Below are 13,068 nucleotides of genomic sequence, written 5' to 3' on the forward strand. Positions count from 1 at the left end.
ATGTATAGCAGAACTTCCCACTCAAATCGCTCTAGCTCGTCATGACACCTACAGCCATTACTGTCATGATGAGTTGGTCTTTCATGACAGTTATAGGTGTGCCTGGCTGTAAGAGGTTAAAGATCTTGAGAGCGATTATGAATATGACAATCATAAATGACAATTGACATTCCCATAGCTGTCTTTGACATTATCTTTCCCCCAAAAAAATATGACTATGAATTTGGCTAAAAATCGTGATTAATCTAACATTAGGCATACCAACTGCAGTGCACGGGATGCATTAGGCATACCACCAGTCCCCACAGACATCACAAGGGGAGGGGGTTGTCCATGCAGTTTAATGATATGGTTTGGGAGTGTGGGGCTCCTCCCTTGGGACTGGATTGCAGGACATGTACCAGCATTTTAATAATACAGCTATTAATCTCACAGTATAAACACCCACCTATATCTGAAAATAAGTTCACAATCTCTCCATTATATTAGTCCCATACTAGACAATAGCCAAGAGGGTATACCACTATAATAAAGTTCAAAATGCTATTCCTCATTACCTATCAGCATAACCGGTAGTACATAAATAAAGAAAGAGAAGAATGAAAAAAAGAAAGGATGAAAGAAAGAAGTAAATAAATATATAGATAAATAAATAAAGAAAGAAAGAACTAAAGGAAGGAAAAAAGAATCATATAATAATCATATAAAAAAAAAATCATACATACCTTTGCTACTGCCTTGGGATCAACAGGGCCTTCATAGGGACACCCACACACACAGGAGACGTAACCCCTTACACGAATCCCAGCCTCCCTTGCAGCATCCATAACAGCTTGAAATCTTTGTAAGGATTCGGCAATACTGCAATTTATATTCTTTTTGCTAAATGTCTCTGAGGCAGCTCCAAAGATTGCCACTTCCTCGCACCCTGCTGCTACCTGCAAAAAGTTTTTTTTCTTTGTATTGAGGGACTGCTGAATATATGAATATATGAATGAATGTCTTTAAATGAATTTACCCCACATGAACAAAACATCACCAGACAACATTAATTCAGTATATCCCCAAAATATTTATTAAAAAAAACAAAAATGACAACTAACTTTGTAACTTCTGTGTCTGTTTAAAGAATATCTTTTACAGAGGCTGAATATCTACAAATAGTAATGCTTATTCTAATGCTCCATGGAAATAACTTTTTTTATAGAAAATATTACCAGGTGAGTAAAGCAAGCATGAGTCACTCCTTGAATAATTTATTTACCTATTTCTCGATTTTTTATCAGTAATTGTTGTCTTCATCACTATTCAATATTTGTGAACATGTCAAAAAAAACAATTAAATACTATTAACATGATGCTGATAAAGATGGTATGTATGTTCATCCCAAGCCCATTGTGAAATTAGTTTTTTGTGTTCACACACATGGCTCTACAAGTGCTTAGTCACCAAGAAGTCGATTACTAGTCCTACATATCTCATCCTTTTTTCTTGAATTTTGGATATGTTCTTTTTTATTCAATTCCTATTACTCTTGATAATAATATTATAAAAAAAAAAATTATAATGCCTATAATGATAATAGTACTGATATTAACCCCTTTGTTCTGGATGACATGACCTACAGATAATAAAAAAATTTGGCTTGAGGGGCGGGTGATGTGAACATGCCATCGTGAGAAAATTTGGCTGTTGGTCAGGTGACGCGAACTTGCACATCTCCTCTGAAGGCCGTGGTGATGGGAAAGACTTGCCACACATGCACAAACCTCTTTGGAGGATGATTAGACTCATTTGGCAATTTTGCATTATTCCCATCAACGAACGAGAGTGGAATGCAATGTCCATGAGCCATGACTAAAAGAGGACCAGCTCCATGGAAGACACCATTTCCATGCTAGGCATCATATTTCTAAGCTGTGACCGGTGGCACAGGTTGTATTATGGAAAAGTGTATATTACAAAAAAAAAAAAAAAAAAAAAAAAAAAAAAATAAAAAAAAATTAAATGTTAAATATTGTAGACTATGTAGAGAGATGATATGGAGACTGTCCAAAGAAAACAGTCTAATACCATCTGGATAATGCAGATCAATTATAAATATGGACATAGGAAAATAGCAAAAAAGCTAAAAATGCTTATGCATAAAGAGAGAAAATAACATTGCAAATAGGAGGCACAGAGTCATGTCACCACACATGAGTATTTGCATGTGCCTGCCTATAAGCCACACACCTATCAGAGCAGCCACTCATATAAGCCTAAAGCCCAGATTTTTGGTTATGTAATTGCCATGATACAACTGGACCTAAGGGGTTAATAGCATAGAGAAAAAAAAAAAAAAAAACTCATGGAAAGCAGAAATCAGACGTTTATATACAGCAGAAAAATAACTATCATTACCTTTACTTGTAATCAATGAGGAAATTAAAATTTTGCTCTGTTAATACCAGAGACACCTATGTGTAAAGATATTTCACTGAACCAAACTATGGCGAACGTTATCCGTTTCAAATGGCATTGGGCTAAAGAAAAACGACAGACATCAATAACAGAGATTCTTCTAAAGCCATTTAATTTTCACTGATCTTTTGTTCCCACACATTTCTGTCTTTAATCTGTACTTACTGCAGCCTGAAATCCCTTCAGATTGGGGGTCAGTACAGGATAGGAGACACCACTAAAACGTTTAATTCCAGTTAACACTTCGCTGTGATCTGCCATTTGTGGGACCCATTTTGGAGATACAAAGCTGAAAAAAGGAACAAGAATCTGAATTCAGGAAAAGATACAATATTTATAAAGATGATGATACTACCATGAATAATCCTTCAAAAGACTTCCAATCTTTACACACTCATGCAAACAAACACACAGAAATACCTGCATGTCTGCAAATAAACAAATATGCACACACACACACGCGCGCGCGCGCGCACATGCACGCACACACGCACGCACGCACACACGCACACTCACACACACACACACAACAGAACTTGTCACATGTATACTGTACCTGGTCACCTCTACAGCCTTGTGTCCAGCTCGAGACAGCATATTAATAAATTCAATTTTTACGTCTGTTGGCACGAGGGCCTTTTCGTTTTGTAGTCCATCCCGTGGGCCAACTTCCACAATCTTGACTTCTTTAGGGTACTGTGACTGCAACTGTGCCCCTCGGATCTGTTGGATACATTATGATAGATTTATGTCTTTTATAGAATGGATGGATGTTTCTTAACACAATGCCCCCAGGAAAATGCTGTGCTCTTTTTTTTTTTTTTTTTTGTGTGTGTGTGTGTGTGTTGTGTGTGTGTGTGTGTGTGTGTGTGTGTGTGTGTGTGTGTGTGTGTGTGTGTGTGTGTGTGTGTGTGTGTGTGTGTGTGTGTGTGTGTGTGTGTGTGTGTGAGAAATGTCTCTGCTAGTGTTTAGCCACAAAGGAGTCAATTAGTAGACCTTGTGGGCTTACTTCATTACACCTTTCCTTGAATTGGTGGGAAAATTTTTTTTACTAATGTTAAGAATATCGATGGTGTTATTTTTATTATAGACATTATATTTACTATAATGTTATAAACATTAGTAGCAACAAAATAAGATGATGTAAAATATTTTTGTAAATCAAGGAAAAGGATAAACAGGCAAGACAGGCAGTACTTGTAACTGGCTCATTGGTGAATTAGTACAATTGTAGCCATCTATGTGTAAAAACAATTAATAAAGTAAACTCACAATGGGCATAGCATGTGCGTACATGCCATGCCCCACAGCAGTGGGTCAATTTGAATGGATCTATTGTTTGAATTTGTGACTTTTACAATATGAAGACATATGGCTTGCAGGTTGCTGTGTCCACATCTAAAGAAGAAATGTAGTTCAAGGAAAATCTATGAACACACACCAATATCATTAAAACAACAAAACAACAACAATAAATTTATTAATATATCAATAACACAAATCCATGCACCTATGCTTTACAATGATGGAAACAAGTGAGTGCAAGAAAACAGACATCCACCTTCAAAACACAATTCTTGGGATAAAAGGAAAAGCCATTCATACACCTTCACAACTTGGATGTAAAAATGTGGTAAAAGTGAAGTGCAAATTATGGAATTCATTTTTTTTCTTACCTCTACATACTGTGATTTTCCAAATGCAAGCTAAAATGGAGCATACAGTAACAGTTAATTAATTTAAGATAATAATTCTTATTTACAATATAATTTTCAAAACCAGTGTCCACCAAAAGAAAAAAAAATTGTTACACAAAGATACAACATACTTTGAACTGGAGACTATAATTTAAAAAAAATTATTTCACTGTTCAAGTTTTCTTGCTATACAATGAGTAATTCATGTGTCTGGCAGAACTTAGTACCTCACATGGTTCTTATTGGTTCCTTGTTGACATAGAACATTTCTAATGAAAGCTAGCACAAAGTGGCCAATTATCTCTAAAGCAGTGGTTCTTAACCCCAGGATTTTGGGTCACAATCAAATATTATCTAAGGCCAGATATTATCTAAGGGAAGTAATTCTCATGAAGTTCAAGGAAGTACCTCTCTGTAAAACCTCATACCATGACTGGCACATTCCTTCATGAGGGATATGCCTGCTCCTTGTATAACAAAGAATGAGTTCCAAATATATATCTATGAACCAGATGGTGCACACAACACTGTTTCAGGCCTTTTATGCCTGAAATAAACATGAAACCTAAATATTCTCCTGAAACCACAATGCTCATTCTGGGATAATTCATAGATTTTTGTTTATTAATGAGAGAATATTTTAAACGGTAAGAATTTAGTCAAAGAAAATATATAATCTCCATGGTTAAGTATGACTTTTGAAGAAAATTTGCCACACTTTATTTGTGAGACACTATATAAGAGCAAATATATAAATTCCACAGTGATTTGTTTATCACTAATGATAACTAACAATGAATAAAAAATAGTAACGTATATACAAAGGTATTATGAAATGAATGCATCATAAGAATAACCATTTCTCTATTTCGGATTTGTCGGATGTGAAGTTTCAGTGGCTCAAAATAATACTATTAGTTAATCCATTCTTATTGTCACCGTGCACTATTTCATACATAATCTTAAAATTACTAATTTAATTACTGTTAATCATGAACATCCACAAATTATGTGAAATCTGACTACAATTAGCAAAGATGGAGCTGAACTTTACCTGGTCTTTTATAGCTATAATGTAAAATGATAAGGAAGTCACATAGAACCTATATGTGTGATATGACCAGTAAAATCAAGCAGACAAACATGAGTCCCTCAACAGTGATATGACTTGCTAAATATAGAAACTCATAGTCTTATCATAAGATTAGGAATACTGCATATGCTGATAATTATTTGTAGAAACTACTCTAGAAATATCTTTTTCCTTATCATCAATATCCAATGTAAAAATTTTTATCCCACTACAATAAAGAAGCTGTATAAGCCACAACTTGAGATATAAATATCTGGAGATAAAACTTTCCCTAAATCTTGAAAATCCAGTCAGTGTATTGAGAGGTTTGGACTTCATTAAAGATATTATTAATAACAATAACAGTAAAGTTGATGTTGATGTTGAGAGTAATGAAGAAAGACATCTGATGATCTACAGCCCCCACCTACAAGACCTATCCTCACCAACTTCCCCTACGTGCTACAAATGGGTGGGATTCTAATCGTGGCACCAAAATAGACTAAACTCCAAACAATAGATCAGTACCTGGGCACTTTAGCCCACAGAGCCTTTGAACATATGATCAACACAACACAGAAATTTTGTTTTAGCTCAACAACAGTCCACATTGACTAATACATGGAAGAAAAAAAAAGATTAGTCAATGAAGTTGATGAATCAGAAATCTCTAAGCTTACTTAATTTGTTGAGTACAAGAAACCAAAGTAATGTTAACTCATCCCTGCTTTTTGGGGGGAGAATATCTTTAATACTTTTTAGGTTTGACACTCCTTTACACATTTATTTTCCTCTCACTGAGAAAAGAATTAATTTTCTAGTGTAAAACTATTTCCTTCGACTGCAACATCAAACGTACTTGAACATAATCATTTCTTTAAGTAAAACACAATTGCAATCATATTTTAACGTTTCCTTTGTCTCAAGCTCAATAACTAATCATGAATGAGCTTAAAATCCAAAATGGCAAACATTTCGATAACAGCCTGTAAGCCTCTCAGTGCTGACAATATAGAGCTTGTATACCTCCTCGGCAATCTAATATCACATTTGGAATCAGTCTTAACCCATTATTCTCAGTTGTCAAAAATCTTTGAGAGCAATTAAACTCTGGTGATATCTGGCAGTGGCCCGACAGTGGGCACGAGAGTCCACAGAGTTAACCCGAACGTCCCACTCCACGCGCTCTGGCATGTTGCCACACGTACGAGCTGAACCTGCCAACCATGCAGTTTGCTATAACATTCTAGCACGTCACCCGGCAGGAGCGGGTTAACTGTGTCTCATCAGAACTTGAATGTTTCTTTTGGTAACCAAAGGCTAGGTTATACTGCCCAACTCAAATTGGCTATAAAAAGTTAACATCAACAGTCTACTGTGTGCACAAGACATTTAAATTTTTGGGACATACAATATTACTCTTCAGTATAAAAAAAATAAATAAATATAAATAAAAAATAACTAAATACTAGGTCACAAAATGGTAATGTTTAGACCTAGAAATTCAACAACCGTAAGTTCCCGAACTACCATAGCCTCTGACCTTTTGGCACTTTGGCAAAACCCAACAAACCTCCACCATATATAGTTTATTAAAGCAATATAGTACTTAGACTAGACTTATTTGACAGCAGACTACCAGGGTGTTCTACAAGATATATATTGTCAGAATATACACTATGGAGGGCTGTTTCAAGGTTACCCATACTATTAATGTTACCCCTAAAATCAAAACAAAAGTAACCATCGCATAATGGCTAATCTTCTGGAAAAGTCTTAGTTGAAGTGTTATAGGTTGTTTCATCAATGTATCAACGTCTTCACCATAACATTAAAGTTATTGCGAAGGTTTCTGCTCAAGTAGCTTTATTCTAGCAAAAGCAATCTTTTATTTTTTCCCGCAACAGGAAGCTGCCTTCGAAAGAAAACCTTGACCTCCCTATCTATCATAAATACAACGAAGGCCCCTTTATTTGAACACTATCCTTAAAACACCTTCAGTTTCCAAAGCCCTGACCCTCAGCACTCTCCTGAACTCACCGCAGAAGTGCCATAGGTCCTGCAGAAGGTCTTGAGAGCCGAGATAACATTCACACGGCACACCAGCAGCGTCGCCATGGTGGGCCGGCGGGGTCGTCTGCTCGCGCGTCGTCCGCCCGCGACGAGAGGCGACCCCGGCCCTCCCCGCCCAGGAGGTCTCACTGGGGGCTAATAATACCTCCTCTTCTCCTTTTCCTTCTTCTTTTCCTTTTTCTGTCTCGTTTGTCGCTTGTTCCGCATTTTCTTTTTCCAACTGATTTTTTCTCTCCACTTCTTTTTCTTTCATATCCACAGAGGGACTAAGAAGTATATGACTAGCAGTGAGTGGGGTACACTTGCTAAGTAGGGATATGTATACTCACTATAAGGAGGGAAAAGTATACTTTCTGTATTCTATAAGGAAATGGTGACGGGGAATACGAATTAGGGATTTTGTTTTCGGGGGAACGCTATTATGGAATAAAGTGGATGCTTATCGCATGTTCCAGAAGTTCGTAAACGCAGGGTTACAGTGGGACTGGAATTTTCCAAAACTCTTTCCTACTTTCACTTTTAGGTTTTCGCAATATCCTGAAAGTTAGAAAACATGATTTAGAAGTCCCAATTCTTCTTTTCTACTTTTCAGCGGTCAATTCCACCAAAGCAATCAAAAATCACGTGTCAACTCACATCCAAAAAGACAAACCCACTTCAGTTTAAAATAGATACAACTCCTTTCCCTTTATACAGGAGAAACAACAGAGTGTCCGTTCCGCGCGTTGCCTAAATATTAAAGTGGCTATGGATAGGACACATGTCTGCGCGTCTGTCTGTCTTCTCAAGGACGAATTTCCATACTCTGAAAGTACCGCTACCAAAACCTGTAAAACTAGTTTTTCTCAATCTCAAGCCTTTTTGTACAAGGATATTCGATATAAATAGATACACTGTAAAAGTCACTGCTCACCCTTAGATCTGGCCGGAATAAAGGTGATAGTATGTCTTTGGTAACAGCGCACACCATATATACGCGTACACCTGCTGGTATGTATGGCTACATCCACTTACACTTGTAGTGTTACTAGTCAGTATCATTTTGTTGCTTCTTTTTTAGTTCTTTCACGCAGCATAATGATAATAATCACCACTGTAATTTCACCATTAATACCGTCATCATTATTATCATTAGTACTATTATAAATATTCGTTGTATTTTTACTGTTGTTATTGCCATTATCATTGTTTCTGTTCCTATCAATTAGTAGAAGTGGAATCAGTAGTACTGGTATCGCTATCAACTTTATCTTTAAACAAGATTTATCATTATCATTATTATTATTATCATTATTACTATCATCATTATTATCATTATTGTTTTTATTTCATTATTACTATTATCATGATCATTACTACCGTTATCATATCGAACTATTGTAGTTTCATTATTATCATTGTTATCATTATTATTATAAATATTATTATTATTATTATCTTCATCATCAGCAGCAGGAGCATCCTTATCGTCATCATCACCATCATCATCATCATGCATATTATATTACATCATCACCATATTATTATTAACATTATCATCATCATTCTTATCATCATCATCATCATCATCATCATCATCATCATCATCATCATCATTATCATCATTATCATCATTATTACTATTATTATTATTATTAATATTATTACTGTTTTTTTTTTTTCTTAGATCTGCTAATTAAAATCAAACACCGGGTCACAACCAGCGACCTGGGGTGATTGAAGTTTGAGGCAATGGAACACCAACAAAAACACGCACACAACACTTGCAGCATGCCTCCCGAGTGCATAGCAAAGCAGCACACTACCTAACTACACTCTTCCCCCCCGTCCATCCAAGTCCCGTTTTCCCCTGACCGTCAGCACAAAAATTATTGAACCGCAGGGCCAGGGGTGGGACCTAGTGGACTCCGACTAATGGAAGAGGCAGACTCAGCTTTGCCCTGGGGGACGCGCCCCCTGCTGATCCGTGTGACGGGCGACGCCCCATCACCCACCACCCACTCTTACTTGAGAGGGAGGATACATTTTAACCCCACTGCCAAGAAGCTGGACATTCCGCGCCAACCTCCAATTGGCATGTCCATGTCTGCGGGCACGGTGTTTGACGAATCACTCAGCGCCCAGTGGGCATCATGCAACCGACCAAGTTTCCACACTGGGGCGGCGGAGCAGTGATCCCTCCCCAGGGAAGTAGTTGTTTAGGCAATCATTGTTGGTGGTTCCCAACCCAACATCGCATCCACGATAGACTCACCCACTACCGCATCTAGGTTCGACCCACCCAAAATTATGTAAATCAGCGCGCGTGCTCACATACGCGCACAGGCGATGCGTGTGTACATGGATGCACCCACGCACTAGTATGCGGCCATTTGTGTGTGCATTCGCACTGATTTATATCATTTTGGGTGGGTCGATTCCTCGTTGTATTTTTACTGTTGCTTTTGCCATTATCATTGTTTTTGTTCCTATCAATTAGTAGAAGTGGAATCAGTAGTATTTGTTTCGCTATCAACTTTATGTTTAGACAAGATTTATCATTATCATTGTTATCATCATTACTATCACCAGTATTACCATTATTGTTTTTATTGCATTATTGCTATTAGCATGATCATTACTACCGTTATCATTATCGCAACTGTTGTAGTATCATTATTAGCATTGTTATCATTATTATTATAAATATTAATATTATTATTATTATCATCATCATCATCATCATCATCAGCAGCAGCAGCAGAAGCAGCAGCAACAGCATCCTTATCATCATCATCATCATCATTATCATCATCACCACCACATTATCATTTTTAACATTATCATCATCATTAAAATTAAAATCAAACACCGGGTCACTACCAGCGACCTAGGGTGACTGAAGTTTGAGGCAATGGAACACCAACCAAAACATGCACATAACTTTTGCAGCAGGTTTCCCGAGTGCATACCAAAGCTCATTCCACTCTTCCCTTGTCCATTTAAGTCTTGTTTTCTTTTGATTGTTAGTACAAAATGGTTGAACCGCAGGGCCAGGGGTGGGAGCCATACCGTCCTAGTGACTGGCGGATTTTGACTAATGGAAGAGGGAGACAGTTCTGCCCTGAGGGATGTGCACCTTGTTGATCCGTGTGACGGGCGACGCTTCATCACCCACCTCCTACTCTTACTTGAGAGGCAGAATGCATTATAACCCTACTGCCAAGAAGCTGGATATCCCGCACTAACCTCCAATTGGCATGTCCGGTCTACGCGGGCATGGTGTTTGACGAACCACTTAGCGCCCTGTGGACATCATGTAGCCGATAGTCTTTATACTGGGGCGCTTGATCAGTGATCCCTCCCCAGGGGAGTAGTTGTTTAGGCAATCATTGTTGTGTAAATGGATGCACTCACGCACTCGCATGCGGCGATTTGTGTGTGCACTCGCACTGATTTTTCTTCTTATTATTATTATTATTATTATGGTTGTTGTAAAAGTTTTCTTTAGATCTGCTAATTAAAATCAAACACCGAGTCACTACCAGCGACCTAGGGTGATTGAAGTTTGAGGTAATGGAACATCAACAAAAATATGCAGAACAATTACAAATTAAAAACATCCAGTCAAGTCAATTCACGAACACAAAAATACTTCAGATTGATAAGGTTCTTCTGAGAACATGCGCTGTGCTGTTTAAAACAATCTTTATGGACTTCTTCTAATTTTGGATTTCCCGGTATTTGTTCAAGAAACTTATCAGTGCCTTTCTTTATAAAGCCAAGTGCTCGAGTAACAACAGGCAAAGTTTTGGTTTTTAAATGCCACTTCTATTTCCAGGTCTTTATACTTTGATATCTTCTCGAACACTTTTGTTGAGACATTTCTGTCTGAAGGGATGCTCATATCTATAAACATATCTATTATTATTATTATTATTATTGTTGTTGTTGTTTTTATGCAAAAGTTTCCTTAGATCTGCTAATTAAAATCAAACACCGAGTCACTACCAGCGACCTAGGGTGATTGAAGTTCACTTCAGATCGATAAGGCTCTTCCGAGTACATGTGCTGTGCTGTTTAAGACTATTTTTTTTTGACTTCTTCTAATTTTGGATTTCCCATATTTTGTTCAAGAAACTTATCAGTAACTTTCTTTATAAGGCCAAGAGCTCCAGTAACAACAGGCAAAGATTTGGTTTTTAAATGCCACATCTTTTCCACCTCTATTTCCAGGTCTTTATACTCTGATATCTTCTCAAACACTTTAGTTGGGACGTTTCTGTCTGAAGGGATGCTCATGTCTATAAACAGGCAGGTGTTGTTTATTTTTTCCTTGATGACGATATCTGGACGATTCGCTTGTATAGTACGATCTGTGTATATTGGAAAGTTCCACAAGATTGTAGCATCTTTACCTTCAGTAACTGGCTCTGGATGGTGTTTGTACCATTTATCTTGCATTCCAATTGAAAAGTGTTTGCAGATCTTCCAGTGCAGGTACTTGAACACTCTGTCGTGTCGATTTTTGTACTCATTCGGTGTTAATATTGAGCAACCAGATACAAGGTGATCAATCGTCTCAACCTTGTCTTCTCAAAACCTACACTTTGGGTCAGTGCCATTGTGCAAGATGTTAGCTTGATAGTTTCTGGTAAACAAACTTTGATCTTGGGCTGCAAGAATAAAACCCTCTGTTTCCCCTTTAAGTCCAGAGCTTCTAAGCCACTGATGGGTCGCAGTTTCATCTACATTTAAGTGTTTGCTTCGAGTTGCAAACTGTCCGTGGAGAGGCTTTTCATGCCACTTAGATTCAAGTTTTTCTTGTCCGACCTTCTTCGCTTTTTGTTTTTTATGTTTAGCAGCCAATGTTGGCAACATATGTTAGATGTTTTTGCTCTCAATACCTAATTCCTGAGAAATTTTATTTGATTCCCTTACTATTGAGTGTGACCTTTTGGAGTTTTCATGTACTCTAACTAATTGAAGCATCCAATCGTTGGTTAGATCTAAGTATTGCAAGAGACCAATCGTTGTTGTTTTGTACGATAATTCCAACTGCATCATCCCCTACCTCCTTTACTTCTAGGGACGTACAGACGGTCTACGTCTGATTTAGGGTGATACATCCTGATGCATGTCAATTGCTACCTAATTTTGGTGTCAATTTGTTTGAGTTCACTTAAGTTCCAGTCTATCACGTTAAAACTATATGTAACAACAGGTATTGCGAGAGTGCTGATTGCTGTTAGTTTGTTTGAGTTTAATTCTGTTTTCAGGATTGACCTTACGATTGTTGCATCCCATTTCTTTCGTTTACTCCTAGATATTTGTAGGTTTCTTTCTGATCTAATTCCTTTATTACAGTATCAATACTTAAATTTATATTGTCAGATGTCACTAGTTTCCCTTGCCTATAGGTTGCTTTAGCACACTTATCGAGACCAAACTTCATACCTATGTCATCACTGAAATCTTTTACAGTTTTCAGCAACCTTTCCAATTCACCATCATTCTAAGCGTAAAGTTTCAAGTCATCCATATAGAAAAGATGATTGATCTTCTTGTCCATGATCTTATATCCATACCTTGTGTTGTTAAGAAGCTGGGAGAGTGGGATAAGTGCCATACAGAATAAAAGAGGGGAAAAAGAGTCACCCTGGAGGATTTCGCATCTCATTCGCATGATGTTTGAAATAAGAGTACCGTTTACGTGGCTGAGAGTAAGATTTGTCTCCCATAATGTCATGTTGTTTCAAGAAAGTTGATTAAGACAGGAGAGA

General features: G+C 37.4%; 1 protein-coding gene across 2 annotated transcripts in view; it reads right to left on the reverse strand.

The window, feature by feature from the left end:
• Positions 1-7,408, reverse strand: part of LOC119595094 (hydroxymethylglutaryl-CoA lyase, mitochondrial-like) — a 13,029-nt gene extending 5,621 nt beyond the window's left edge. The window contains exons 1-5 of one of the 2 annotated variants that reach the window (XM_037944237.1): positions 7,274-7,394; positions 4,141-4,170; positions 3,021-3,187; positions 2,630-2,753; positions 726-938 (exon numbers count right to left, since the gene is read on the reverse strand). In XM_037944237.1, coding sequence (XP_037800165.1) covers positions 726-938; positions 2,630-2,753; positions 3,021-3,187; positions 4,141-4,170; positions 7,274-7,351 — 612 coding nt within the window. In that variant the 5' untranslated portion in view covers positions 7,352-7,394. Of the gene's footprint in view, positions 1-725; positions 939-2,629; positions 2,754-3,020; positions 3,188-4,140; positions 4,171-7,273 lie in introns of both variants that reach the window. The other variant, XM_037944238.1, reaches the window with a different exon arrangement.
• Positions 7,409-13,068: the final 5,660 nt, after the last annotated feature.

Source organism: Penaeus monodon, chromosome 35 (genome assembly GCF_015228065.2).
Source record: "Penaeus monodon isolate SGIC_2016 chromosome 35, NSTDA_Pmon_1, whole genome shotgun sequence".
NCBI classification, from domain to species: Eukaryota; Metazoa; Arthropoda; class Malacostraca; order Decapoda; family Penaeidae; genus Penaeus; species Penaeus monodon.